The sequence below is a fragment of the Aphidius gifuensis genome, linkage group LG1 (genome assembly GCF_014905175.1).
Source record: "Aphidius gifuensis isolate YNYX2018 linkage group LG1, ASM1490517v1, whole genome shotgun sequence".
NCBI classification, from domain to species: Eukaryota; Metazoa; Arthropoda; class Insecta; order Hymenoptera; family Braconidae; genus Aphidius; species Aphidius gifuensis.
In genome coordinates this window covers 25,227,629-25,243,550 of record NC_057788.1, presented here as the reverse complement: position 1 = coordinate 25,243,550, position 15,922 = coordinate 25,227,629, and the positions used below count along the sequence as shown (strand labels likewise).

General features: G+C 26.5%; 1 protein-coding gene across 12 annotated transcripts in view; it reads right to left on the bottom strand.

Annotated features, from left to right (window-relative positions):
- Positions 1 to 15,922, bottom strand: part of LOC122856807 (protein gustavus) — a 166,685-nt gene that overhangs the window by 12,463 nt on the left and 138,300 nt on the right. For 2 of the 12 annotated variants that reach the window (XM_044158698.1, XM_044158705.1), the window contains exons 1-2: positions 13,559 to 14,384; positions 9,567 to 9,605 (exon numbers count right to left, since the gene is read on the bottom strand). The exons of 6 other annotated variants lie outside the window; for them this stretch is intronic. In XM_044158698.1, the coding sequence (XP_044014633.1) occupies positions 9,567 to 9,605; positions 13,559 to 13,587 (68 nt within the window). In that variant the 5' untranslated portion in view covers positions 13,588 to 14,384. Of the gene's footprint in view, positions 1 to 9,566; positions 9,606 to 13,558; positions 14,385 to 15,922 lie in introns of those variants that run through there. 4 more of the 12 variants (XM_044158665.1, XM_044158674.1, XM_044158714.1 and 1 more) reach the window with 2 other exon arrangements.

Here is a 15,922-nt window from a genome sequence, read left to right as displayed (position 1 = left end):
ATTAAGATCAATGAAATTTTTTTATGACCAAGTTATATATTTAAACAAGGATAAATTCAATGTACATAATAAATATTATATTATAAATTATATTGCAGTTAAATTTAAAGAAAAAAAAAAAAAGACAGAAAATTATATTTCACTGTTTGTCTATGTATTTTGTAATAAAAAAAAAAAATAAATAAATTGACATAGTCTACGCAATTGTCACTGTTTAATAGTCAATATTTTTTTATTTTTTTATTTTTTTGTCGAAAGTTATCGTGGCATGGCCATCGTCAATGATTACTGCATAAGAAAAAAAATATATATATACACACAATGATGAAATTGAGAATCGAGGCAAGAAGATTTTCTCAAGGACCGACTTTACCAATGATGGAAAAACGAAAGGTGACTGTGTGCAGAAAATTGCATTAATACGTGTTATATATGTTGTGTATATAAATGTTTAATACATAACATATACATAAATGCAATGTTTAATAGATTTTTTATAAACACACGATGCAAGTACAAAATTTTATTTTCCACGTGCCATGAATCGTCAAGTTTTTATTTATATTTTATTTATTTTTTATTTAATATATTTATTTTATTTGTTGTATATGTAGACATATGTATTAAAATTAAGTGGATATATTGCAATGTATTTGCGCACGCGTGGGTTATAATCGTCATGGGGACAGGTTCCCGTTGTCAGTGTCCTTGTAACCGCTTATACTCAGTTCATCGTTGGTATATAACCTCGCCTCGTTACGCTTTGCTGTTTTGAAGGACAATTCAAAAAATAATGAAAAATAAAAAATCATTTTTTTTTTTTAAATCTGCGCGCATTTTTCCTTCAAAATTGAAAAAAAAAAGTTATACATTTTCTCATGATATGAATGAAAACGAATTTTCCTTTTTTTTTTCTCTTCAAACTCAATTTGATTTGTAATTTATTTTAATATTTTTCCTTTTTTTTTATTTATAGTTTATAATAAAAGAGTTCAATGTACGAAAAATTAAGTTGACCTTGACTTGCCATTGAAATTTAAAAAATGCATTAAAAGAGAATGTCCAAAAATCAATTTTGATTCAATAACATTTGAATGATAAAATAAATAAACATCATATTTAACTATCATGTTATTATGTAGATAAAGATAAAATGTAACTCAATGCGATCAACAAGAGTTCATTGATCATTGTTTCCAATATCTGTACAATTTATCTTAAAAGAAGTTAATCCGGAAGCCTTAGGAGAATTATTTAATCAACAAGACATTGTTGTTACAATTTTTAAATGATCAAAATAAAATATGCAAGTGTGTGTGTGTCAATATGATAATGAAAATAACGCCAGAATATTAGGGAATAAAAAAAGTAAAAAAAAAAATTAAATAAGTAAAGAATTGGGAGAAGAAATAAAAGGGTGAAGTGAGGACGTATTGTAGGACAATGAACAATTGTACATTGTTACGAGTTATGGCATTGTTACTTCACCATGCCTGGACCGTGTTCACATAATTAGGCTGTAAACGTTTTCAAGACAATCACCATTGTTTTCTTTAAGACCGCCCTGGTGACTATTTCACCCCACCCTTTGATTATAAGTAGATGCATAAATAATTTAAAAGGTACATATTTAAAAATGAAAATAAAAAAATTACCAAAAATTGAATAATTAAATAATTCATAAAACTTGATTAAAAATTTAAAAAATTAATTAAAATAATATATAGGTATATGTATATTAATTCAACTATACACTATCGCACTTTAAAAATATCAAGTTGACGTACATTAGTTATGCCTCAAGATTTTAATTTGATAAAATAATATAGAGATAAAATGCAAGACCTCACACGAGTTTCATTTATTTCGTCTATCTTATTTGGGGTGTAGTTTTTTTAGTATATATCTAAATGCAAGTGCATGTGAAAAGCCACATTTAAACCATATAAACATTCACAAGGAGATTTAAAGTTTAACCAAAACTTGTATGCATAATATATATATTTATGTATATAATGGAGAATGAGCGTGCTCGCAGTCAAGATCTCAACATAATTTTATCGTAAGAATGTTTTTTAAGTTGGAAATCATTTCTTGAATATACTATCGTAAACCACATGACGTTAACTTGAGGTGCGATAAACGTGTATATATATGTATAAACGACAAGACTTCAAACTTTAGAAAAAAAAATATAACAAAAAGAGTATACATAAAAATAATAAAATAAAAAATAAGCAACTGAAAAAGTGCAAAGAAAGGAAAAATATAAAAAAAATAAGACAAGTGAAAGACACTTATGTTTGATATAATAAAAATAAAACTTATGACACTTTTCTTGTTTGATAAAAAATTTTAGAAGATAAATCTCAAGATAATATTGTTTTTTTTTCTTTTTTATCGCACTTTTCAGCTGAGCTTGCAACTCTCAATATATGAACATAAAAAAATTTTAAATGATAAGAACACCCATTTTATGAAAAACAATCTTATCAACAATAAATATAATTTATTTATTTGGTTATTAACATTTTTTATTTCATGTTTCAACATTAATAAAATAATTTTATTTTTCTCAAATTAAAATTATTTGTAAATACGAAATGAAAAAAAAAAAAGTTATATACATATATACAAACAATGTACCGAGAGACTATTAATTTGATACTTTATGAGCAAAAATATTTGCATGTTAATATCTTGAGAAAAAAAAAAAAAGATAAAATTAAAATTATTTCAAAAGACAGATACATACTGGTACGAAGTGCATAACACTGTCAGTCAGGTGATAATTTTCATATTGCAATTGCAATATTTATTCTGCATTTATGTGACAATAGAATTTGTATGTGTGATGGTGATTTCATACAAATGACAATAGGGAATAGTTAAAAAAATTGTTTCTAAGTACAAGTCTTTTTGTTTTTGATTGATTGATCAGTGGGCTTTGATAGTCTCGACCTTGTCTGGTTTCAACTCCTCATTGTAGAGACAAGTACTCTTTCCCTCCCACCCAGCCGAGCTCAACAGCGAAAATTTCTTGAACGTAAATTGATAAATAAAAAAATAATCGTCAAACTCCATGCAAAACAATTTTTTTTTAAACAATATTTAAATAACCAAGTATATTTCCACTGTTGGCTAATAAAATACATAACTAGTGTATCATCAGACTGTTTTTATGAACGAAAAAAAAATTTTTTTTTTTCAAATCCCTTGAGTTTCAAAAGAGAATGGTTAAAAATTTGCTCATTACCTTGTCCACAAGCGTAAAATGACAATGGAAACACGTGTACAATAACGAGGGAAAGGTATCAAAAGTTTTTTCAAAAAAAAAAAATTAAAAAATTATATAAATTGTATAAACAACAGAAAAAGAATAACAAAAATATATTTTTGCCTTGTCTTTCATTATTGATAAAACAATTTTTTTTGTTTAAATAAAACTTTATGAAATAATAAAAATAATAATAATAAATTAATATAAAAATGTTAAACAGAATAACGAGGACAATATTTATAGCCAAACGCCCGAGACACTGGCCGTGAAATAATCCAGTGAAAGTCTTTGTCTCTTTGTAGCACATAATATATAATACACATACATACAGTATATATACTAATAAACAAACAACGCAATACACCAGTTATTCCTCACCTACACAGTAATAATATTTAAATTAACATAAGCCCCCTGAACCTATCTCAAAGTCATATTCGTTATATTTTTTAAAAATCTTTCGCAACATTAATTAATTAATTACAATTAATTTTAAATATTTTTATTTCACGTGTATTAATAATTATTATTTTTATTAAAATATATATACATGTATTATTACTGTTGCTGTTGTTATTATTATCATTATTATTATTTAATATTTCAAAGTATACCCTATGGAGCTCCGACTTTTGAATTAAGCGAGATACATCAAGCAAGGCAGATGTTTGACAAGAGAGAAATAATAATAATAATAAAAATAAAGATGAGTCAAAAGGAAATATACGAATGATTGAAATGAAGTGGTTACGTCAGCATAGCAAATGCTCGTCAACATTTCATAGGATCTTGTATTACGCTTCAATGAAACATCATTGGACACCCTAATTTTTTTTCCTATTTTTTTTTTTTAATCTCTTTTTATCTTTTCAATATTTTTTTTTTACTTCCTCCACTATACCGCCTCCACACTGAAATGATGAATTATGAGTCTGGACCTCAAATACAGTTTGTAACTTTCACAAAAAAAAAAAAGGACGAAGATGATGACGAAAGGAAAAAAAAAAAAGGAAAGGCACCTGGGATATGCCTTTTTACGATACAAGGGAAAATAAATGAAATTGACCTCGCCCCAGACTCATGAATTGCATCATTGTTGAGAACAAAGCATTTGATCAAGATTCGAATGATTAAGTATAAAAAAAAGCTTGATTTTTTTTTTCAATTCAAAGGTACTTATTACAAAATTTATCACCCACGAAGACATTGAGACAAGGTTAGATGATGCTAATTTTTGAAGATGATTATATTAAATTTTAAAAATACTCTAGCTTTATTTTATCAAGTACTGGAATTCAATTTGAGTAATTTTAGAAATAATATGTGCACAGTCAAATTTTGAGGAAATGGATGTAGAATAAACTTCTACTTGTTCATCATCACCATGTTGATTATGATGATGATGTTTTTGTGCGGGACCCGCATATGTGTATTACAGTCATAAAGTAATCAGTGACTTCTCATCATCAATCAAGAAGAAAATAATTTAAAAATGAAAAAATTCATTGTTTTTCTTTTTTTGTTTACCACTATACTTGATTGTTAGTGTCAAAAGTGAAAAAAAAAACCATAAAGTACTTTAAGTGTCTCCAAGAAAACCTTCAGGGTTGAAGAGGAAAATAAAAAAAAAATTGTTTTTTATTTTATTCTTCAAAAAGTCATAAAAAAAAATGTTAAGAATGCATGGATCATCAAGAAACAACAGCAGCAAATAAGTGAGCAAATGGGCTTCGAGGAGGTCGTTGTTACCAGGCGGTGTTTCTCTCATCATCGTTATATGCTGCAACAGCTGAGATAGAATTTAATTTATAACTCAACCCCAGGTCAGACCATATTTTTATTTTTTTTTTTCTCCATATGCTATCAACCTGTACACACGAAGTTTTAAAAATTTGATAGCCCAAAGAAAATCCTCACCATAAAAAAAAGAAAAAATAAATAAAAAAATAAGAATCCCTCAACCACTCGAGGGATATATCCAGATATCTTGGATATAAACAAAAACTAAAGCTTTTTTTTTTTTTTGTTGACTCACACGTGGTGGAGTTTTTTTTTTTTAATATAAAAAAAAGAAACCCTCTTGTACTTTTAGTTCACTTTTTGAGAGATGTCGAAATGATAGTTATACTCGCATATGTATATATTTAAAAAAATAAGAAAAATATCAATGTATTTTAAACCAACGAATTTTATAGGTCTTTATGGTCGAGCATGATTTAAAATTTAAAAAACTTTTTACTTTATTATAAATTCATTACGAATGAATCAATGGTTAAGTGGTTTTTTTTTTTTTTTACATTTATTTATTTTTGTTATAAAAAAGGACTAAAAAGATAAATGTATCCTGTAGGGGAAATAAAAAAAAAAAAAAGGTTTTGACGTATGATTTTGTTATTTTTTGTGTTCTGAAAGAACCGAAAGGTCCAATCCACAAAAGTGAGTGTTCAATGGGGATTTTATACCTGATTCTTATCGATGATGAAGAAGAATTATTATCGTTTGTCGAAGAAAGAAAAAAAATACATTGTTGTGTCGGTATTGATCAGAGTATATCCCCCGCCTCTGTTTTTCTTTCTCGTATATATATTTTTTTTTTATTCTTTTCATTATACATCGGAAAACTCGCATGACATTTTTATTTTCTTTCAAAACTTCTTATCATTTATTGTCATTTTATATATTTAGTATTTTCATTACCACTTGTATCTTTATACTTTTTAAATATTTATTTATAATTAACATACAATATTTATCATTAACGTTTTATTATATATATATATTTTTTTTGTTCTTTCTCTTGAATGGTCAAAGTGCACACACAAAGCACTGAAGAGGATGATTGCATTATTGAGGAAACGTTTTACCGGCGATAAAACACAAAAGAAAGAAAAAAAATTATATATATTTTATTTTCAGATTTTTTATGAAAATGTTGAGTACTGGCTCTTTTTGTTCAAGAGCTGAGCAAAGCACGGTTGTTGTTGTGGAAAAAAAATGAAAAAAAAAAAGAGAGTACATAGAAAGAAGCTTTAAAGATGGTTAGCACGAACATATTACACACACGAACACACGGTTGATGATTGCAAAAGAAAGACGAGTGTTCGTCAAACAACAGCAAGGCAGATGCTATATACTCTACCAAGGGAACTCTTAATGTGCTTTCTAGCTACTTGAAAAGAATAATAATATTTTTTTTAATTTTGAAAAGCTAGTTTTAAATTAGTTATTATATTTCTTTCATCTAATTTTTAGAAAATAATTGTAAAAAAAAATATTTTTAATAATTGTTTTAATAATTTGTGTTGTAATTATGTGCAACTTTGTGACGTTTATGAAGACGATTTTTCATGCTGTTATAAAGAGTCAAGGACGTTACGAAAAAATATGATAATAATAATAATGAAATGAAAAAGAGGAACGACGAAATTTTTATGTAATGTATATTACTGTAAGAGTGTACAAAGACTAAAACCAAGTACTTGCAAGTAATTCGTCAAGTGTTGCAAGTCTCTCTCTCGCTATCTCTCTCTCTTGATACCACAAATGTATACGTATGTTATTTGTATATGTGTTGTAACAATTTGTAAAGCCCGACATCTCGTCGCGAAGTTTCACAAATAGGTCAGCAATCGGGTAAAAGCAGAGACCATTTTTTATTTATTTATTTTTTTCTTCATTAAAAATATAAACATGTGCTTATAACACCTTTCAGTCGTTTGGTAACATATTTACGATAAGGAAAAACAAAAATAAAAAAATTTCGTCTTCTTTTATATATATTGCAAAGTGCGTGATGTTTTAATAAAATTTTTATAAAAATAATAACCACGTTGTTAAGACACCTCAGACATAAATTATTAAAATATAAGAAAATTATTATTTTTTTTCTTTTTCCGTATAAAATACAAATTATAAGTAATAAAAATAAACAGAAAAAAAATAAAAAAAGTAAATAAATACACGCAATATTATAATCAGAAGCTACTTATCATTTTTATCATGTACTCCAAATAATGATATTACTTTTTTTAAATAAAAATGACGATAATTTTATTCAATACAACCCCATAAACGATAAATATTAATCTTTATACTCATATAAAATTTTCTTTAGATAAAAAAGAGTTAAGAAAAACAATTTAAATGTCAGTTAGAGGTGAATTCGTACAACGAACTCATTTTTATTTCAGTATGTAAATATTTTTCCACGACCTCAGTTAAAATTATCTTTTAAAATAAAAAATATATCAACAAAAAGAAATTCTCAGCTTTTATTTTATTTCAACTACTAAAGCCACATATATTTTAGTCTTTTGACACTAACGCCCAGTGTTAATGAGTGTCGAGGACGAATTTTTTGAAGATATATGTCATTAGGACTATTTGAGATAGACAAGAGGAAGTTGGTAGATGATTATAGTTTAAAAATGTCCTATGATAAATTGAAACGCATGCGTCATCGTTGACGTTATTTAACAAGGAATAGCAAAAGATGAAATGAACCAAGCTTCGATGAGGAGAGAAAATAAAGGGGAAATAAAAACCGATGTTATTTTGTGTGTTGGATGTGATGCGACTATCGAGGATCCAATTAGGAGTCGTTAAGCCAGAGCAACAAAATTCACCATGTACTACTACTACTTCATCATCAAACTGAAGTATCTTCAGTTGACATGATTTACAACTCTGGATGTGAAATTTTTTATTCATAATTATTATCATCATTTTTATTATTATTAAATGAAAAAAAGAAACAAAAAACCCACAATTTTAAGAAATGAGATACGTCATAAAATACAAATTATAAAATTTTTGGAAGAGTCGAGACGTGTCGCTATTACAATAAAAACATTCACGATCGCGAGATAATATATAAATTTTCTAGATGTTCTAACTATATTGGCGCCAAGTTGATCATGACGTCAAATATCTACATTATTCGCGGACAATGAAAAAAAAAATATATAAATAACAAACATTATCAAAATAAATAAACCACATGTGTATGTATATCTAATAATAATAATAACATTTATAAAAACCACATGCTTTTAATTTTAAATTTGATAGTTAAATTAAGTTAAAAAAAAAAAAAATTAAAACTCTGAGACTGTACAAGGCTAGCTAAGCATACCACTTGGCAGTATAAACTTCAAGTTGTAATTTCAAAGTTCAAGTGGTTAAGGTGAGTAAAATAAGAAGAAAAATAATTGTTTTCAGCAAAAAAAATAAATACACTGTTTATATTAAAAATTTAAAAATCCTTCAGAAAAAAAACTTAAAAATAACTTTAAAAAAAATATTAAACTACTTTTATTTTATTTTTTTAAAACAGTTTTTTAATATGTGCACAAGTTTTAATATTATGTGACACATTCAGCATATTTTCAAGATGTAATATTTCATAAAAATATCGTACCAAATGTGTGAAGTCAGTTGGATTATATTAACTGCCACTATGATTTAAATTCAATTTCCTAGTTTTTTTTAATATCCCATTGAATTTACCAATTTTAACCACGAGCATGCATGAATGAATAAATCAAAAGTTAATATTAAAAATAATGATAATAATATAATTTATCTTTTCTTATTGTATCTTTTTTCATCATCATATCTTTAATCATGTTGAATGAACAAATTCTTCGAGACAAGAGATAATAAAGTTTTGTAATGAGACAAATTAAGACTTGTGTTAAAAAAAATTAATAAAATATATAACAGAAACAAAAGTTACTTATAGAGGCAATTACAAAATGTGACGCGACGATATATATTGAAGGAAGTAACCAACTAAGAAGGGTCAACGCTTGAATGAAAACAGCTGCTTTAAATTGATGACGACACACACGACCAAGATATCCGGATAAACACAAGAAATAAATATATATATTTATTATTATTATTATTTTATGATTTTAGAGCGCGCATGCGTTTACTACTTTTATTTGCAAATATAAACCACGTTTCTGACCACCCACATTGATTTTTGTATATATTCTATTTTTATAGCTGATATCTAATTTTTAGTACGAAAAATTTATACAACCACGTTGAAAATATCTAAATATATTCTTTGTATTGAATTCAAATTTAAAATAATAATAATTATCATAATAATAATGAATGCAAAAAAGGGGAAGAACAATAAAAGAAAAAAAAAAAAAAATTCTTTGGGTCAAATGGGGAGGTCAGTTCTACAGTTGACTCTCTAATTTCCTTCAAGTTGAACTAAAAATAATAATAATAATAATAAAAATAATAGAGGATATATAAATTTATATACCTCGTGTCTTCATTTTTGCTTGGTACGAAACGGCCCAGTCTGAAAGAAGAAAAAATAGGACAGACGTCAGTACTCGGATTCGTCTTTATCGTCGTCAATGATTAAAAAAAATTAATTGTTAATTAAGTACAAAATTTGAAAATAATAATAATAAATTCAAAAGTTAAAATATAAAAAATAGTAACATTAATTTTGCATGGGTGAATATGTGTATTAAGCAAATTTTTATAACGCTCTTGAGAAAAAAAAAAAATAAATAAATTATAAGAGAGTTATTAGAAAGTGTTTTTGTCATGACAAGACAATGAAGAAGGTCAAGCGTTGGTGTATTAGATTTTTTTTTTTTTTTTTTTTTTTTTCGGCACATGACCTACAATTTTTAGCTGTGAAGGGATTTAGCAAGGTAATTGTTTACCTCTGTGCCCCTCTAAGCCAACAATAAAGGCGTGGAATATTTCGAGGCTACTACTTTACAATGGCCATTAGACCCAGCACTTTTTTTTTGACTAGTCACTATTATATACGCTAAAAGGTCTCTTCCGACAAACTAACATTTTTTTTTCTAATATGGTCAAGATAGAAGATAAGTCAGATATATCCTTGGATCTTTCAAAAGAAAAAATAATGTGAAAAGGCAATCATTAGACCCTAAAGTTGAGTTGGACACTTGAGAAAGTTATGTATTTAACAAAAAAAATATCTAAAAAAGCAATTCCAATACACTAACAAAAAAAAAAAAAATATATAACGGCAATAACCGTTAGAGACCTTGAAGAAAATTTACAACCTTAAAATGTATTTTTTTTTTCAAAGAAAATAATAAAACTTTGTAATGGTGCTTAAAAACATAAATGCGAAAATAAAATTTTACCTTCAAGAACCATTATCATTACGTGAGTCCTAACTTTCGAAAAAAAAAAAATAAATAAATTCAAAAATTACAATAGAATAAAAAAAAAATAGCGAATATAGCGAGAGACAGAGAAGAAACAAATATATTTTTTTGAAATGATTTTGGTAATTTAAAATTTATTTTTCAAATTTTTTAAATTATTTTTACTCAATTTTTTTTCGATGCTTAAAAAAGCATTGAGACGGAAGTACAAATGTACACGTGTCTGAGGGGCTGCAATGCCGTTTACAGACACACACTGGATGTGTATTTCGAGACGAGTCAAATGCCTTCACGGTCTTCACACAAAAAGCACACGACAGAAGTTCGTGCAGAAACGTGTTATGCACCTTCGATGAATGCATGTGTGTGAATGTGGGGAGAAAAAAAAAGGAAGAAAGCCGAGAGGAATAAAAAGTAGCATTGATGAAAATAAAAAAATTAAAAAAAAAAGAAGAAAAGAAGTTGAGGTGATGCAGGCAACAGGCTGCCAACAACTAGGCAACATCCTGCTGAACAACTTTTGTCTGGAGAATTTTGGAGCATTTTAGAGCAACCGCCTCATCTCAGAAGATAAAAATAAAGATAGAATAATAATGAAACAAAAAAAATATTTTCATTCTGTTCCTCTAACTAATATAAACTAAATTCATATATTCTCGCACATCAACACACAAAATTTGTAAACTTCATCATCACCACCACTTCCATTATTATATCTCAAAAACAAAAAACTTTATAATTTATGAAAAAATTCAATAAAAAAAATTATTGCACTATTATTTCATGACCTTTAAATAAAACCACTGTAATTTAAGAAAAAAAATATCGAAATTACAACTTAAAAATTCAGTTAAATTAATCGATATCAATTTTCATTAATCACCTGTCGAATTACACGCAATGTTAACCATGTTTAAAAATATTGAAGGTAATATTATAAATAAAAACAAAAAAAAAATAATAATAAATAAATGATATCAATAAAGAAAAAAACAAAAAAAAAAAAAAAAAGTACATGTTAAATCATTGCAGTTGCATGTACAGCATGATTGCGATAATAAATATACACGTTCGCTTTCACTTGACATCATTTATCTGGTCGAATAGTGGATCAAGTCCATGGGATGCATTTTTTTTTGTATATATAAAGATAAACTTCGACATTTTATTGTGCAATGTATATGTAATTATGGACATTATGAAGTGGCTGATAGACCGTAGGTGTTTTATGCCACATTCACCACAAGAAAACCTTCATAAGCAAAAAAAAAAAAAAAATCTCCACTCATTATTATTTTATTATAATTATTAAAAATAATTATAATTACAATTTTTTTTTTTTTTTAAATATCATTCTAAATTATAAAAAAATACTGATTATTTAATTTTTTTTTTACTTATTAAATTTTTTGCGAAATCAATGGAGTTATAATCAAAGTCGAATGACGATTAATTACAGGTATGAGACTTGTGTATATAACCAGTGTAATATAATACTTGAATAGTGTCTCATCCCCTGTATCTACTTGTCAGTACCACCATCATTTTAACATTTGCGTATGTGAGCTTATTGAATATATATAAATAAATATAAAAAAAAAAAAAAGTTATCGTCATGCTTGGGTTTTAAATTTCGTGTGCAATGTTCGTGTTTCCTCGTATCCTTTTTCCAACTTCCGCCAACTACTTGCCACTGGTATTATTGTCTTTTTTTTTTTTTTTTGTTTTCGTTTATTGTCTTTTGTCATTATGATCACTTTGAAAAATATGTCGAGGTTTTAAATTTTTTTTTTCATTTATATTTAATAAAAAATAACTACGTGATTTATTAATAAAATTATAATACTTTTGAAATTAAATAATTTTTTATGTTTATAGTTTTTTTTTTTTTTTCAATTAATAAAATTAATTAAGAATATATATTTAATATCTATTTTTAGAAAATATTAAAGGATTGTTGTTAAATGCATTTAACTTGTCAAAACAAAGAATGTGTTTTTGCAATATGTATAATTATTTTTGCGCTTGTATATAACTAGTCATCACTTTATCAGATAAAAAATAAAAAATAAATAAAAGTCATAATTCAATAACCGTGGGCAAACAATTATCAATGATGAATTAATAATTTAGTCATGAACATGTGTTAAAATGATAGCATCTATGTAGAATAAAAAAAAAAACTTTTAATCAAAAGGTCATGGCATATGTGATTTTTTGTGGATAATTAAATACTCAATAAGCTCCAAGAATATTATCGTTTTAAAATATAAAAATCAAGCTTCAAAAAAAAAAATAATAATAATAATTAAATAAATTAAAAATGTAATTTGATATGGACAAGTTTGGACATGAATATTATTTTTCCAAGAAAATTATAGTAAAAATTTGTTTATTTTTTATAGTTTCTAATTTTTATTGAAAACACGTGTTGACCTTATGGCTTGTCGAATATATATCCGGTGAATACGACTCATTATACATCTTGAATCTTTTTTTTTTTTTTTAAATATATTAATTTTTACCATATTATTTTTTCAAGATAAATTATGAATAAGACATAAACAAACAATCAATGAATTGTTTAAATTCAAAAAAAGATTTTAAAATTTTTATTCGCAATGTAACGAAAGCTGAAAAATCTTGAATTTGGATTTATCAACTACGTAAACGATAGATACGTCATACTAGGAGAAATAATCTAAGTGAATAATTAAAAATTTAAGATTTTTCGATTTATTTAAAATAAACTGTTTCTGATAGTGCCAAAAAAAAAAGAGAGAGAGAGAAGAAAGGCGTCGACAAGCCAGATGGCAGTGATATCCCACAGCAGCTGGGCTAGATGTCGCACCCAGTTTATATGTCTGGATTTAGATAAATCGATGCTGAATTTGACCTGAGACAACTATTCTAATTTTAAAAGACAATAAAACTTGAAAAATAAAAAAATAAAAATTCTCAACTCGAGTCGATCGATAATGAATAAAATACTTCAAAATAAAAAACAAAAAAAAAGAACAAAGGAAAGAATAATAATAATTAAAAAAAAAGAGTAAAATTTTTCTCGGAAAAAAAAAAAACAAAATGTAAGACTTACGTTCGTCGCGCCTTGACCGCCCAATCCATATCGTGCTTACGACGTATCCGACAAAAAATATTTGAAATAAATCACACAACTTAAACTCCAGTAATGTTAAATTATCTTGTATTGTTGTTTACACACATACGATAATTTTTTTTTTTTTTTTTTGTATTGTTAAAAATATTACTATACAAAAGAAAATTTGTATATATTTTTTTTTCACGTATAATATCCAAATGTGTAATGATGTAATTTAATTAAACATAAATCTATGTATTGCACTCACGCACTGAGATAATAATGATAAAATAAAAAAATAATAATCACTAGTAAATATTTATGGTTTTTTTTTAAATTATTTTTTCAAGCTCAAGCGTCACCAAAAAATAAAGTCTAAAACACTTGAGTATTGTCCTCGAGACAACAACACAATAATTCAACAATAAAAAAATTTATCAACAAAAAAAAACCACGTCAAATAATATTAATTTTACACAGCAAACAATGACAGTGTCAAAATATATTGCTTATTGCAATAAATAAATAACTTTTTTTTAAAAAAAAAAAAAAACAAAACACGGTACAAGTTCAACTATATATTTCCAAGAACTAGAATTTGTTTTTTTTTTCTCTGTTTTATTTTGCTCACAATTAAGTTACGTTGATTTTATTATTATTTATAAAAAAAAAATAATAATAATATTTAATTTGATAGTGATGACGACAAATTAAACTTGAATTAAATGATTATTTAGTAGTGTGAACAAAAACGACGCGATTTTATTATTTGGAAAAAAAAAACGAGTCGCGAAGCTGCCTCGATGAGGGCCCAGCGAAGACTGAGAGGGAGTGCGCGCGCCGAACACGATGCGCATGGTGAAGCACATGTTTGGAGGGGAGAAAATATAGATGGTGGGGAAAATTAATGGTATGTGTGGGGAAATACGAAAAGTTGTGCTTAGTAAAAATAGAAAATAAAAAAAGAAAGACAATACGAGTGGAAGCAAGAGAAAAGGGCTTAAAGCACCATTGCCAAGAGGGGTAAGGGTAGCAGTCCCGTGTGCACTGACTTGGGAGCCCCTACTGTGACACAGGCTCATATCGCTGAACCATCCAGGGGACCGATATCACTCAAACCCATATCTCTTATTTTTTTTTTTTAAATATACTATATATATAAATTTTGTTTTGTATTTTTATTTCATCTGTACATTCAATATGCATATGCGTTTTTCGTAAAATTTTATGGACAGACTGTACTTGAAAATGCGAAACGAGGGTTCAATGGTTTGAGTGTACATATAACATAAAAGGGAGTAAAACCCTCGTGCATTAGGGGTTTCGTTTTGCTACGATACAGGGAGGCATTTTGCACACAGCCGGTCGAACTGTAGAATTAACCCGGGGATGAAAGAGAAAATGTAAAAAAAAAAACCATAAAATAAATGAACGAAAAAAAAAAAAAAAAAGAGGAATTATGTTCGAACTCAGTGATGATATAGAGCTTTTTTTATTTCCTCTGAGGTATAAACGAGCATTTCGTTTTGTAATTTTTATAGGTTTTTTTTATTATTTTTTTAATAATTCAACTTTGGATATTGATTGGACAAAATAAAACGAAAAAATAGCGAGATAAAAATACTCGTTCGTTATATTTTAATTACTAACAAATGTCAATCAGATAAATTGGGAGATTTATAATTTACTATTAATAAAAAAAATAATAATAGTTTGTTTTTATCAAGCCAATTTTTAACGTGAAAATTGTTCTATATTGTTTTTTTTTTTTGAATTTTAAAAGTACATCTATAAAAATTGATATTTAATATTACTAAACTGGACACGATTATATATATGGATGATTATCATGCAATTGATTAAAACATCTTGGTCAAATTAATAAAAAAAAAGAAAAATAATAATATGCTGTATAATTTGTTCGTTGTCTTTAAAAATTTAACTTGACAAAGCAAAATGATTCAAATTATGATAAAAAAAAAAAGAGTTTAGAAGGTCTTTGGTTGAATCCTTAGGAGGGCTTTCGAGGCCACAATTTTAGACGTAGTAAAGCATCTGAAAAGGTATATTATATATGAAATAAATATTTTTTTTTTCTTACAAGACCAAATTCTTTCAGGTAAAAGAAGGACGAATGAACTTGTAGGGTTATTCTTGTGCTTGTTACACACAACAGAACCAGCATCGAATGACAAATAATATGTCTACGTGGAGGTGAGGCAGGGAAAGGTGAAAGGAAACCAAGGGGGAGCATATTTTAAAATGTATACCTATATATAAAAAATCAAGCAAGTTATACATATATATAGCGATTAATATATATACACATGGTGTATGTAACATGTAAGTATGCATACTGAA